At 59.6% G+C, this 12,165-nt stretch overlaps 2 protein-coding genes across 2 annotated transcripts in view; both read right to left on the reverse strand.

Annotated features, from left to right (window-relative positions):
* VOLCADRAFT_107786 (uncharacterized protein) overlaps window positions 1–7,225 on the reverse strand; it is a gene marked incomplete at its 5' end in the record, with an annotated part of 8,503 nt that extends 1,278 nt beyond the window's left edge. The window contains 7 exons of the mRNA XM_002957672.1: window positions 55–174; window positions 881–1,390; window positions 1,521–1,745; window positions 3,554–3,824; window positions 4,404–5,781; window positions 6,040–6,514; window positions 7,031–7,225. Coding sequence (XP_002957718.1) covers window positions 55–174; window positions 881–1,390; window positions 1,521–1,745; window positions 3,554–3,824; window positions 4,404–5,781; window positions 6,040–6,514; window positions 7,031–7,225 — 3,174 coding nt within the window. The remainder of the gene's footprint in view (window positions 1–54; window positions 175–880; window positions 1,391–1,520; window positions 1,746–3,553; window positions 3,825–4,403; window positions 5,782–6,039; window positions 6,515–7,030) is intronic.
* A 3,169-nt stretch (window positions 7,226–10,394) lies between these two features.
* Window positions 10,395–12,165, reverse strand: part of VOLCADRAFT_98816 (uncharacterized protein) — a gene marked incomplete at both ends in the record, with an annotated part of 2,518 nt that continues 747 nt past the window's right edge. The window contains 4 exons of the mRNA XM_002957673.1: window positions 10,395–10,577; window positions 11,042–11,185; window positions 11,883–11,885; window positions 12,015–12,113. Coding sequence (XP_002957719.1) covers window positions 10,395–10,577; window positions 11,042–11,185; window positions 11,883–11,885; window positions 12,015–12,113 — 429 coding nt within the window. The remainder of the gene's footprint in view (window positions 10,578–11,041; window positions 11,186–11,882; window positions 11,886–12,014; window positions 12,114–12,165) is intronic.

Below are 12,165 nucleotides of genomic sequence, written 5' to 3' on the forward strand. Positions count from 1 at the left end.
CTCCCCCTCTTACCTCCCCCTCTTACCTCCCCCCTCTTACCTCCCCCCTCTTACCTCCGGTGATATGACCGTCTTCAGCTGCCCCATCAGCTGCTGCAGCGGCGCCAGGGGAGCTCGCTTCATGCCCAGAGTGCCTCGCGCCCCCAGCTGCCCTCGGTAGTTGGGAACTGGGCACTTGGGGGGGGAGTTGGTTGGTTGGGGAGTTGGGGGTGAGAGGTGTTGGGTGGTTGGGAAGTTAAGGGTTGGGGATCGAAACCCAGGAGGCGTCATACCCTCATTCGTACGGCTGCATAACGCTACAAGGGACGTGGGGGCATGTGGGGGCTACTCCGCGAGGTAGGGGCCTGCGCTGTGAAGGTGGCTTCCCCTGCTACGTGGTGTAAACTTGTTTGCCAGGTAGCTGTTAGGTAGTTGGGCATTATGTGGCATGTAGATGTACGCAGCAACTGCGAGCGGTTAACATTAGTAATGGGCCGCTGACGCGGTGACACGGACAGATGCTCAACGCTGTTCGCCTCGGCAAGGAAACCCACCGACCCACCGACCCACCGACCCACCGACCCACCGACCCACCGACCCACCGACCCAAATGAGGTGCCCACGCGCGGGATTATAACCCGATCCCAATTCATAAACAGTCCACCCCCTCCCGGCCATCCCACCTTTACACACGGACCGACCCACATCGCAGGAGAGCTCCAACCAACCAACCACCAACCACCAACCACCAAACGGGCGTTTTCAAAATATGGAACGTTCTTGACTTGTTGACACACACACAATCATTGTACGATAAATCACAGAAAGATACTCATGCACACTCAGCTCGTTTAATCACACACACACACATACACACACAGATACACATACAGAAACACACCTTGTACGGCTGCGGCTTGGTGTTGAGGGGCGCTCCCCGCTCCCCGCCTTGGTGACCCGCATGCGCCCCACCGGCGGGGGGTGAGGGCGATAACAACAGCCCCAACGGCCGGCGACCCATGAGGCCAAGACAGGACCCCGCTCGCCTGCTGCCGCTGCCGCTGCTGCTGCGACCACAGTTCTGATGGGTGTCGGTGGTGCTGCCGACAGCGCCTGTTTGAGATTTGTTGGCGGCAGCGGCCTTGGAGGCGTGTTGGTGGTGCAGGTGCTGGTGCTGCTGCTGGTGCTGTCGCGCGCCGCGAACCACCGAATTGGAACCATGCGCTCCTCCTTGCTTTTTCTGTTTCTGCTGCTGTTGTTGCTGAGGCGACTCATTTTCATTATTATGCTCCTGTGAAACTGAAGTCTCTGGTGATGTTCGAAGAGCCTTTTGCTGTTGGTCTAAAACGTCGTCTTCGAGGTCGGTGCAAAGGTGAAGGCCGTCCTCGTCGCTGGAGCTTGACCCTCGCCGCTTCGTGAGAGGAGCAGTGGCTGCTGGCACCGCGCTGGCGCGCTTCATAGGCAGCTAGACAAAAGCAGCTGAAAGCAGCTTTAAAGCAGCAGCAGCACAGCGATAGTGATGGAGAAAGTGCACCGCTCACAGGGCTCGCCAGCGGTGCTGAGGCTCGCCAGCGGTGCTGAGGCTCGCCAGCGGTGCTGAGGCTCGCCAGCGGTGCACCGCTCACAGGGCTCGCCAGCGGTGTCTCTGAATCTCGCAGAGCGCTCACAGCGAAGAACAGTCTAGCATGCCGAAGACTGATGCTAGAGGCAGCATCAGGAGGATAATGGTAAAGATTCCGGGACCACGCGAGGCTGGCTGTGTAGGGCTGCGAGGAAAATCCACTGGCACGAGCAGTAATGGTGAGTTAAAAGTCAGCAGGTATAAGTCAGCAACGAGATGTCACGCCAAAACATCTGGAGCGCACAAATTAGCACCGAAACGACACCAAGAGGGACTGCAGTAAGTAGTAAGCCCTAAGGGGCAGAAATTGGGTTTCGCGGCCAAGTCAAGCTTTCGATGCGATGCAATGCTGCTCCATGCACGCATGGCGGAACATCACCACCTGCTCACGGTCAGTGGACTTTGCCAAGATATCCCCTGTAACAATGTAATTCAATCTTAGGTTTGTAGTGGCCTTCGACTGATAGGAGACTAAGCTGGAAGCGAATTATCTGAGGCTTTGATCATGCATGCTGACAATATGACTGCCGCCAATAATAGGACCGTGGAAATTTATTGTAAGACGCCTGAAGAAAAATATTTTCTTTGGAAAACAAAGCCTGAAAGAACGATCCAGGATTTGCCGGCCCTGTTTGCTTGCACGTTTCTTAAAACGACCCATGGTTCCTTTCCTCCCGCAGTCTCTCGCCGATCTGTGTATGTTAAGCATTACCACCATTCTGGCTTCGTGGCCACGTATTTGTTTAAAAAGAAGGATTACAGTCTCGTCAGCTTTAGGTTTCATTCCATCCGTCATCACGCTAGCTAGGTACGTCCTAAGGAAAATTAGGGGGAAGTGAACAAACCTCTTTACTCATATCGTTATAAGAGGGAGAGGGGGAGAGAGAGATAAAAAGGGCGGGGGGATCCTAAGCCTCCAGAACTAAAAGAGCAAATTACGGCCGATCCTGACCTCGTGCTGTATACTGTAGGGCATATCACGGTATCTGCATCTGCCGATCGGTACGTTCTGAAGTAGTGATATAGCAATTGGTGTCGTACCAGAATGCAACCGTACCAGAATACAACTAACCAACCGAACAAGCTACCAAAGCGGCAAGCCTGAGCATCTCTCAGGACGCTATTCCACCACTCTCACGGCCTAAGGACGTTTGCTCATACGCTCATCTCTGCAGTGTCAGTCGTCCTCGTACTGCTGTGTGCGGAACACTGCAGAACCAACGGCTTTGGGCTCGCAGGGCGGCCCAGGCGAATGAGCTACATGAGCTACTGTTACATCTTGCCGTCGTGCCCACTCATCCTGCTACCGCTACATCCTGCTACTGCTACATCCTGCTACTGCTACTGCTACCGCTGACCAGCTCTCTCTCACACACACATATCTACAGCCCGACGGGCTGAGGACTGTATCCCGAGACCGCTGCAACAGCGCACCGGCGGCTGCAGACAGCAACCCACCCGCCTGCCCGTGTGGGGACACATGTGCACACACATACGTACTTACTTAAACACATACATAAACACATACAAACAAACATGCATACACACGTTCTCTTGTTTTTCCACTTGTTCTCGCAAGCGACAACGCGATGCGGACACCTACGCGCACGAGCGGTCATGTAGCGGCCCACACACTCCCGGGAGCTGCCACCTGCGGCGGAACGGCGGGACGGCGCCACTAGGGCCGCTTAGTCGCTGCGAGGACCTAATAGGAGATATGGAGACCCCAGGCCTCCAACCCACCTCCAACCGACAAGGCAACCGAAAACCATAACCGCCCCCAACTGACTAAACAGCGGAAAGCGCGGCCATAACCGCCGCTTCTAATTGAGCCTCCGCCGATAGCGCCGCCTCCGCCGCCGATGCTGGCGGCTCCGCTGACACCGTCACCGTCACCGCCGCCGCCGCCGTCGACGTCGCCATCAGGGGGTCGCCCGCCTTTCCATCGCCAACCTCCGAAACCAACTGCTCCTCAGCCCCTGCGGCCACCTCCCGCTCGGTGGAGGCGGCAGCGGCACCGCTGCCGCCGTCACTTTCGTCCCCGCCCCCATCGCCCCCATGACCACTTTCGCCGTATTTTCGAATGTTGGCCACCCCAGCCGTTGGCACCTCTGCAGCGTGCAAGCCAAGAAGGCTCGTTCCACCGCCGTCGGCTGCGGCGGTGCCTGACACAACCGCCAGCGATGGCGCCTCCGCCGCCGCCTCCGCTGGTGGCAGCGCTGAGCTGTCCGGAGCGGGACCTTGCGATTGACGACGATGCTGATGATGGCGATCTGCGGTGGCCTCGTCAGCGGATGGAGCGGTGTCCAGGTCGTCATGTTCCGCCGTCTCTTGCCCAGTGGCTCTGGACTCAGCCGCTACTGCTGGCGGTGGTGGCGGTGGTGCTGGTGGTAATGCCGCTGCTGCTTCTCCCGCTGCTACTGCTGCTGCTGCTGGTGGTACGTGAGTCGCCTCAACAAGCTGCTCATCGGCATCACCTGCGGTAGCTCCGTCAGCACTCGGGGTCAGCGCCGCCGCCGCCACTTCAGCCCCCGCCGCCACCACTTCAGCCGCTGCCGCCACTTCAGCCGCCGCCGCCGCCGCCGCCGCGTCAGCCGCCGCCGCCGCCGCCGCCGCTTCGGCCGCCGCTGTTCCGAACTGAACCGCAATCTGCGTGTTAGATGGCGGCGGCGGCGGTGGCACTGCCACGGGCACATCAGTGCAGCCGTTGCCGCCACCGGCGCCTTCAACCCCCCGCCCGATTGAGGACATTAAGCGCTGATCCGTGGCCGTGCATGGGACGGCGGCGCCGCCGCCGACGTACCTTTCGCCGCCGGCGTCATCTTGCCTGGACAACAACCCATCCTGCCTGCCTCGTATCACCGCCACGGAGGCGACAGCAGCGCCGCCGCCACCGCCGCCGCCCCTGTCCTCCATCCCGAGTGACGGCGGCTGTAGTACTCGTCGCCCTGCCAACATAATCGTACTGCGACTGCGCACCGCGTCCCCGTCACCTCCATCCTCCCCGTCACCGCCGCTCCCGAAAGGAACCTCTTGTCCATATGCGTCTGCAGCGGCATCATCATCCGCAACGACAGCGGCAGGAGCAACAGTACGACTGTCACCGCCGCCGCCGCCGCTCTTCCCGTCGCTTCCGCCACTATGACCTTCATCTGCGATAGAACCTTTGGACCGAGACGGGGACCGGGACATGGTCACATGTTCATGTTTCTGCTCCGAAGGCTTATCCAGAGCGCGTTTGGTAGCACCCTGCGCGTCCTCACACACCATCCTTATCGGCGAGCCAGGCGGCGGCGGCGCACTCCTGGCGGCAGGTACGTCATCGCTGCCGCCACAACCTGTGATCTGTTCGGTTGTGTCATGATCCTCCGTGGCTGCACCCGCCGCGGCGGCAGCGTTTAAAGGCTGTACGGCATCCGTCGGCGGATCCCCGGGCGGCTCCGTTGCCACTGGCCAGGACGCCGCTGACGCCTGACTCCCGCCATCGTCTGATCGGGGCCCGCCGTCGCCGTCGGCATGACGCAGTGACTCGGCTGCCGACGGCGACGGGGACGGCAGCCCAGACAAACCCACGCGGGCATCAAAGGTCAATGGCCGCCGCAACGCCGCCGCCGCCGCCGCCGGGCTACAAAAGCCCAATGTCTCCGCAGTCTCCGCCAGCGGCGTGGTCGCGCTGCGGTCGCCTGCGGGACCGGGAAAGGGTGACGCCGCCGCTGGCGAGGCCGCCAGCACAAATCTTGGAGGTGGCGACGACGGCTGCACCGGTGACGGCGGCCGGAAGTGGGTACCTGTGTCCATGCTGCCGACGGCGGCCCCGGCGGCCTCCACCGCCGCGCCGTCGACCGCTGCGCCGCCATGTTGCCGAAGCCCCATGGTCACATCGACGACTGCGGCGGTGGCGGCGGCATCTGCCGTATCAGGTGAGCGCAGTGGGAGTCGGGCTTGGCGAAGTGAGCGCCGGCTGCCCAGCAGGTCTTGTGTTGGAGCCGTTGGTCCTGTTGCTAGCTGCGGCAGCGGGGGCGGCGGCGGCGGCGGCACCGGCACCGCCGCCGCCGCCGTCAGGCTGGACAGGAAGTCTTCCATTTCCCGTAGACCCGTAGTCAGCGGCTCGCCGGTCTCTGACGTCAGCGGCGGCGGTGTGTTGACTAGCAGAGGAGCCGGCAGTGGCGGCGGTGCAATCGCTGTGGCGACCGGCGGAACCAATTTCGGACGAGATATCAGAAGCTCCGTCACCGCGCCGGCGCGTAAGGCATCCATCGATACCCTCGCCGCCGCCGCCGCCGCTGATGCTGATGCCGCGGCGGCCACTTTCGCAGCAATGGAAGGTACTGCAACGGTGCCGCCGGCATTACTGCCGACGCCGACGCCGACGCCACCTCCGGCGCTGCCGACGCCGGTCGGTTTGAATCCCTCGTCCTCCTCGGGAACCGCGTCTGCACCGCCGCCAGTCGCCAACGCGGCGGCTGCCTCCGCCAGGCCCCCGACCCGTACGACCTTACTGCTGCTCCGTCGGAGCTGCGGAATGATTTGCGGGCCGCGATTGCGGGGCGGCGGCGGCGGCGCTACTGCAGCCGCCGGTGCTGGCCTACGAGTGGATGTCGCCGTCGCGGCCATCGGGCTTGCTGCCGTACGGTCGCCATCGTCGTCGCCCTCTTCAAACTCTATGGGTCGGAACAACGTCGGCGGTCCTCGGCTGCAGCCACCAGCAACAGTCGTGGCCTCGCTAGCCTCGCCGTACTGGGCCAGCTGGCGGCGCCGTTCATCATCGTCACCATCATCATCACCGTCGTCAGCATCGTCGCAGTTGCCGTACGAGCGGGACGGCTGATATCTGTAGTACAGGTCTTGCATCTTGCGTTTCACGCCCAACGTGCCTCGGCAGCCCAACGGACCGCTGTAGCCTGGAACTGGGCACTGCAGGCGGCAGCACACCGATCAGCTGAAGTGAAGCCCAAGGAAACGCGGATGGAGCTCACTTGTGCACGTGCTGCTGCTGGACAGGGCGCGCCTCTCTCAGGGACTTGTTTTGGACTGTCCAATCCTTGCTTGTTAGTAAAAATGCTACTGCAAGGCAACCTTTTTTAAGCGCAGGACAAGAAGACCCATTATTGATATACTATTTTGCCTAACCGGGATGTGGGTTTGGGTGCCAACGCCCTGCTGGACTAGGCTTGCAGATACGGTGCCGTTGCGCAGAGCTTCTTTCGCGCCGGAACAACTTTTGATGCTGGAAAGGTTAGGGAAGATGCGGCACCTAGGGTGGATCAATCAAGAAATTCGCAAACACAAATCGCAGCTAACCCTCAAGAGCTTCGCAGTGCTGCGCCAAGGTCCGAAAGCTCGGAATTCGCTTCGCAGCTCACCAGCAGGTCAACCGTGGCCTTTTACACAGAAGGAATCAATAGGTTACAAGAAACTAGCGCACCTCACCTTGTAAGGCGCTAAGACAGTCTTGCTCACAGAAGCCAGACTGACCGAGGTCTCAGGCTCAGCAGCAGCATCTGGGTCAGCCGCCTGAAAGTGGTCGCGCCGTTTGCTCGTGTCCTCCTCCAGCTGGTGCTCATCTTCGCGGCACCGTTTGTAGCGCTGCTGTTGCCTCTCCTGCTGCTGGTACCGCAAAGCCATAAGCGCTGGCGAGCGCTCCGTGAACAACGCAAATCGATGAATTGCATACGGAGAAAAATGGCGATTACATCCGGATAGGCATCCGAATGTTAGGAGGCTGACAGCTTACGGAAGGGGGAATTTCCTCATTATTGAGGGTATAAAGGGTTCTGACTCGGACAAGCGGTGCGGGCAAGCAGTTCGCGTTGCGTGCGAGGTGAAGCTCCACCACCGAGACTTGCGTCCTTTGCGTCTAAATTGGCGCCAAGATTAGAGGAAACGAGGATACTCCTTGCTGACGGAAGGTATGAGTGAGAAATATGTTGCGGCGGTTCCCTGTGTGGGCGGATGCGAGATTCACAGCTGTCGCGCCACCGTGCAGGGCGATTTTGGCTCCGAAACACGTCCGGAATGAAAAACTCCACTCCTATCAACTTTGCAACCGCTTAGCTCCTACAGCATAGGGATAAAATATGAAGGCCTTTTAGGATGCAATCATTACAAGGGGGCAGGGAACCAACCCACATCACTAGCCACGCATGCTACAGTTACAGCAGTTTACAAAAAAAAACTACCCCAGGGCATATACTCCAAGCAGAAAGCAGGGAGCCGTGCATTTGCAAGTACCAAAAGTCCACAAATCTCCATGCCTTCAAACAAAAGAAATAGCACAGCGTATACCCGGACGCTCGGCCAGAGTGCAAGGACGGGAAGAGGGACAAGGAGCCAACCCTCAACGCTAGCCGAAACGTAGGCAGACTCCCAACGGAAGCCGGGCAGGCGCAGGTACCGAGGGCCGCCTATTCCAAGCCTACAGCAGATCACCGCCAGCGACTTAAGGCAGGGGAGGGGGGACGCACCCAGGGAGCCCCGGGTTAGAACACACTACCGCGACCTACGAAACACAGCCACCGTCAAGCTCAACCCCTTGAACAACAACCAAGTGCCTGTAACACAGTCTGAGGGTTCACTGGAAGACGGGAGTCCGTTCGGATTTGAGCTTGACGACCCTGACTGACTGACTTAAATAGGGATTTCAACCTCACGGCTAGGAGTTAACTCTCCGTCCTTTTTATATATCGCTTCAATTTGGCATCAAACATTGAACAAAGGTTTGTGCTATGTCGCCAGGAAAGAGGTAGGAACCGTGGGAAGGAGATTGCTGGACAGAGATCCTCTTCGCAAACTATGCCCACTCTGTCCGGCACGTATCACGGTCATTTCCCCCGCGGAAAACTACATCGCATCCTAATCGTATATATAAGAGATTTTGTCAAAAATCGCAATCGCATATGACATAGAATGGTCCGTTGCGGCCATAGAAGCCGCCCATCACCACCACCACCCCCACCCACCCCCCCTGCTGCGTGTGCGGATTACACCACCGCATTGTTTTCATGGCCGCAAAAGCAGTTGGCACTTTACGCGAGTTCCATTACAAGCCCCAGTGAGGGCAAAAACGTCGTCTGCCCCCCCTTGGTGTGTGGCTGTCAAAAAGAGTTCAACATGCTGCATCGCAGTTACTCTCGCACAAGGCCAGTTTACAACTGCAACACCTGGCAGCGGTAGGAGCCAGATACGGCATGCCGCCGCACGCCAGGCCGCAGGTGTGTCGGTGTGCACGAACTTGTAGAGTGGGTGTGGCTGGAGCTTAGGAAGCGCGCAGGACGCCTTCAACTGCTGCTCTGGGCAGCCGGACTACTCTACGGATATCTCTTCCTGCGCAGCGATTAAACCCCGATTTTGCCGTCTGGTCGTTGAGCAAACCTTCCGCCCGGATCCATGCTTTGTGCACAGCGACCTTCCGCACATCCACTCGTCCACCAGGGGGTGCCAGTCACCATGTTCACGAGTGCGTGGTCGTGCGCGCCTCCTACCGCAGGCTCTTGCAACAACTCGTGTAAGCTCGGCACTCAGTGCATCCACCACCACCTGACCGGTGGAGTTCAGCCCCAGCTTCCCAGACGACCAATGGCCTCTGGAATGCGCGTTGGAGAAGACAGAGGGTGCGTATGCATCTCCAAGCAAAGTACTGTGCATTGTTTTACCAACGGATGCTTAACATTTTAACGTACTCTACCCCCCTGCCGTCCTTCACCGGGGGACTGCCCGCCCCTGCACGGACATGCAGTACTGCAGCAGCATTGGACAGTGATCAGCGAGCAGCTTTTCAAACCGACCCTATCTTACCTGTTATTGATGCCACGGGAATATCTAAAACCTCCCAAACTAGTCGATTTGGTGTAAAGCGAAGGCGAGGACATGTAGATATCAATGAACAATGCTTTTGCCCCGCAGTAATGTTGTGCCGGGAGTTGTGCTCCCCCCTGTCAGAATCACTAAACTTCCATGCCTCCAGCAAGACCAACTGTTGGGTTAAATCCCAACCTATTTTTGTATTTTCCCCGGCAAGATCTATATCTATAGTAAAAAATCAGGAACAATGTATCTAAATCGTCCCAGAAAACGCCGTGCAGAGATCCCCCAGCGCCCCATCAAACCAGTAAATTGCTCGTTTGTTCAATTTCGATCAGTGCCGGTAATGTGTCGGCCGATTCGTGACCCTCACAGCCGCCTCGGGGCCTCAAGGGGACTGACCGTCTTAAGGCACAACAAGATACCGCCTTGCTGCATACTAACTGTTTATGTTGTACAGTCCCGCAGATGCCCTTTATCAGTAGGTCGTAGGTAGGCAGGTGGGCAGGTGCTTTGATATTCGTTGTCCGTTAGTCGCCGTTACATCACCCCCGCATCCTCATGACCACGTGGGTGCCGTACACCACCAGGAACTGGGGAAATGCATTCGCCCCCTCCTTTGACTAGTTCCTTACGCGGAGACATGCCGTACAAACGCAACATCCGCACGTCATCCCTGCTAATGGCCGGCCAACAACGGCGCCTCGACCCACCCACCCACCCGCCCACCCACCCCCGCAACACCCCAAAGTACCCCCCTTTCGGCCGCTCTTCCGCGCCTGTGTCTTGTCTAAAACTGTCCGCATCAGAGGCCCCTCTCAACGCTGCAGTCTCCCTCCTCCTCCTCCTCCTCTTCCCCCCTGTCCGAGGACCACCAGCCAACATCGGTGGTGGCTTCCATCACCCTCTCCCTCCTCCAGTGGTTCGTCAGTGATTCGTCTTAACCCCCTACCCCCCCACCCCACCCCACCCCCAGCAATAACAACCAGTCAAGTTAATTCGCAGCCAGTCCCGACCGCCCTTGCGTCGCCTCCGCCCCGCCCTCCTCCTCCTCCTCCAGCTCCGGCTCCTCCGCTCCCTCGACCAACGACACAACCGACCTGAACTCCCGCTCTGACAGCTGCAACTGCTGTACGGAGCCATCGGGTTGTCGTACAGCCAGGGGCTCCATGACGTCCTGTGTGGCGGTAAGGGAGGGCGTTCCCATCACGAGGTGGAGGTGGGGGGGGAGGTGGAGGGGGAAGTGGTCAGGTGGGGGCGGGGGGGTTCTGGAGGGAACGAAAAGAGGGATAGATAGATATGTGGATGGGGGGAGAGGGGACTGGAAGGCTGATGGGAAAAAGTGGGCGGTCCAGATGCGAACCCCCCTCTCGCCTGTTACAGCCCCCCCCCCGTCAGCCCCCCCCGGCAGTTCCAGGACAGGACCCGGACTTGTGAAGTCCCTCGGGACACCACTCAACCGCCGCAACACCCCGACCTCCCCACCACCACCACCCGCCTGCTAGCCCTCAACCGACCTCCCCCTCAACCTCAGTAGCACACCATCAAGTTAACCATCTGCGGCATGACACCGCCACACGAGGGTACGACACCGTGCCGGGGTACGACACCACAGGGCACAAGCCCGGAGACGCACCGCACCTGCCATGCCGTGTTCGAAAACAGCTCCGCCACCACGACGTCGTCCGACAGGTCCAGCTGCGCGAGTCCGTCCCCCTCCTCGTCCGGGGGCAGGAAGAACACCGCCCCCCCGGACGGGTCTCGGAGCAGCAGGAAGCCGGGTACCTGGGGGGGGGGAGGGGGAGGGCGGTACGAGAGGGCGGCACGGGAGGAGAACATGGCTGGGTTGGGGGTTCTGGGGGGCCCATAACGAGCACAGGGGTTGTGCTGTGATGAGATGTGACACCGGGGGGTGGGCGGTGGTGGAAGAACCTGGAGGTGCAACAGGTGGGTCAACAAGCTTGACACTTTGGGAACACCTTCACCACCTTCACCACTTAGGACAGCAACTAGACGGCGGAAGGCACCGACGGCTGACTGCCGAAAGAGTGTGCGGTGCGGTGGGGGGTACTGGGGGGTGTGGGGTATCTGAGCTGTGAAGGAAAGGATGGTGACCACCACGACCTAAAACCTAAAACCTAAAAGGGTGTCCGGGGGTGTACGACACGCCTTCTTAACGAGCGGCTCCGGTACGGACCCGGGGGGGGGGTAATGCGGTTGCAAGGAAGGTTTCCCAGATGAGGAGGCGCGTTGGATAGGCAGTTGGGTAGGCAGTTGGGTGGGTAGGTGGCTATAGGACTGGTTGGTTGGATACGGCGAAGATGCGGATGCGCGGAACGGGGGGTGAGAGAGTGTGAGTGTGTGTATGTATGTATGTACGTATCTGTGTGTGTGCAGACACATAGAGGGGCGATGGCGCGGGAAAAGGGGGACAAGTCGAAAGGAGCGGTGATGCGGAGGAGTGGTGGAACAAAGAACCAACTGCCTACGGGGGGGCCGGGGGGGTACGGGGGGAGTCGAGGGAGGTGGGCCGCATAGGAGACATTAATACGGCAGCAAACACCCCGCGGCACGCAGTAACCCCTCCCCTCCCCTCCCCTTTACCCCCGCGCACCTGCATGTCAGGTCGTACACTGTACCAGCGGCCCTCCCGGCTCCGGAGCGACACCCTCCCGTCCAGATCCCGGCGGAAATTCATTTTCAGGCGCTCCGACTGAACACACACACACACAGGGTGGGGGGATGGGGGGGGTGGGGGAGGGTGA

This window comes from Volvox carteri, assembly GCF_000143455.1.
Source record: "Volvox carteri f. nagariensis unplaced genomic scaffold VOLCAscaffold_77, whole genome shotgun sequence".
Classification (NCBI taxonomy): Eukaryota; Viridiplantae; Chlorophyta; class Chlorophyceae; order Chlamydomonadales; family Volvocaceae; genus Volvox; species Volvox carteri.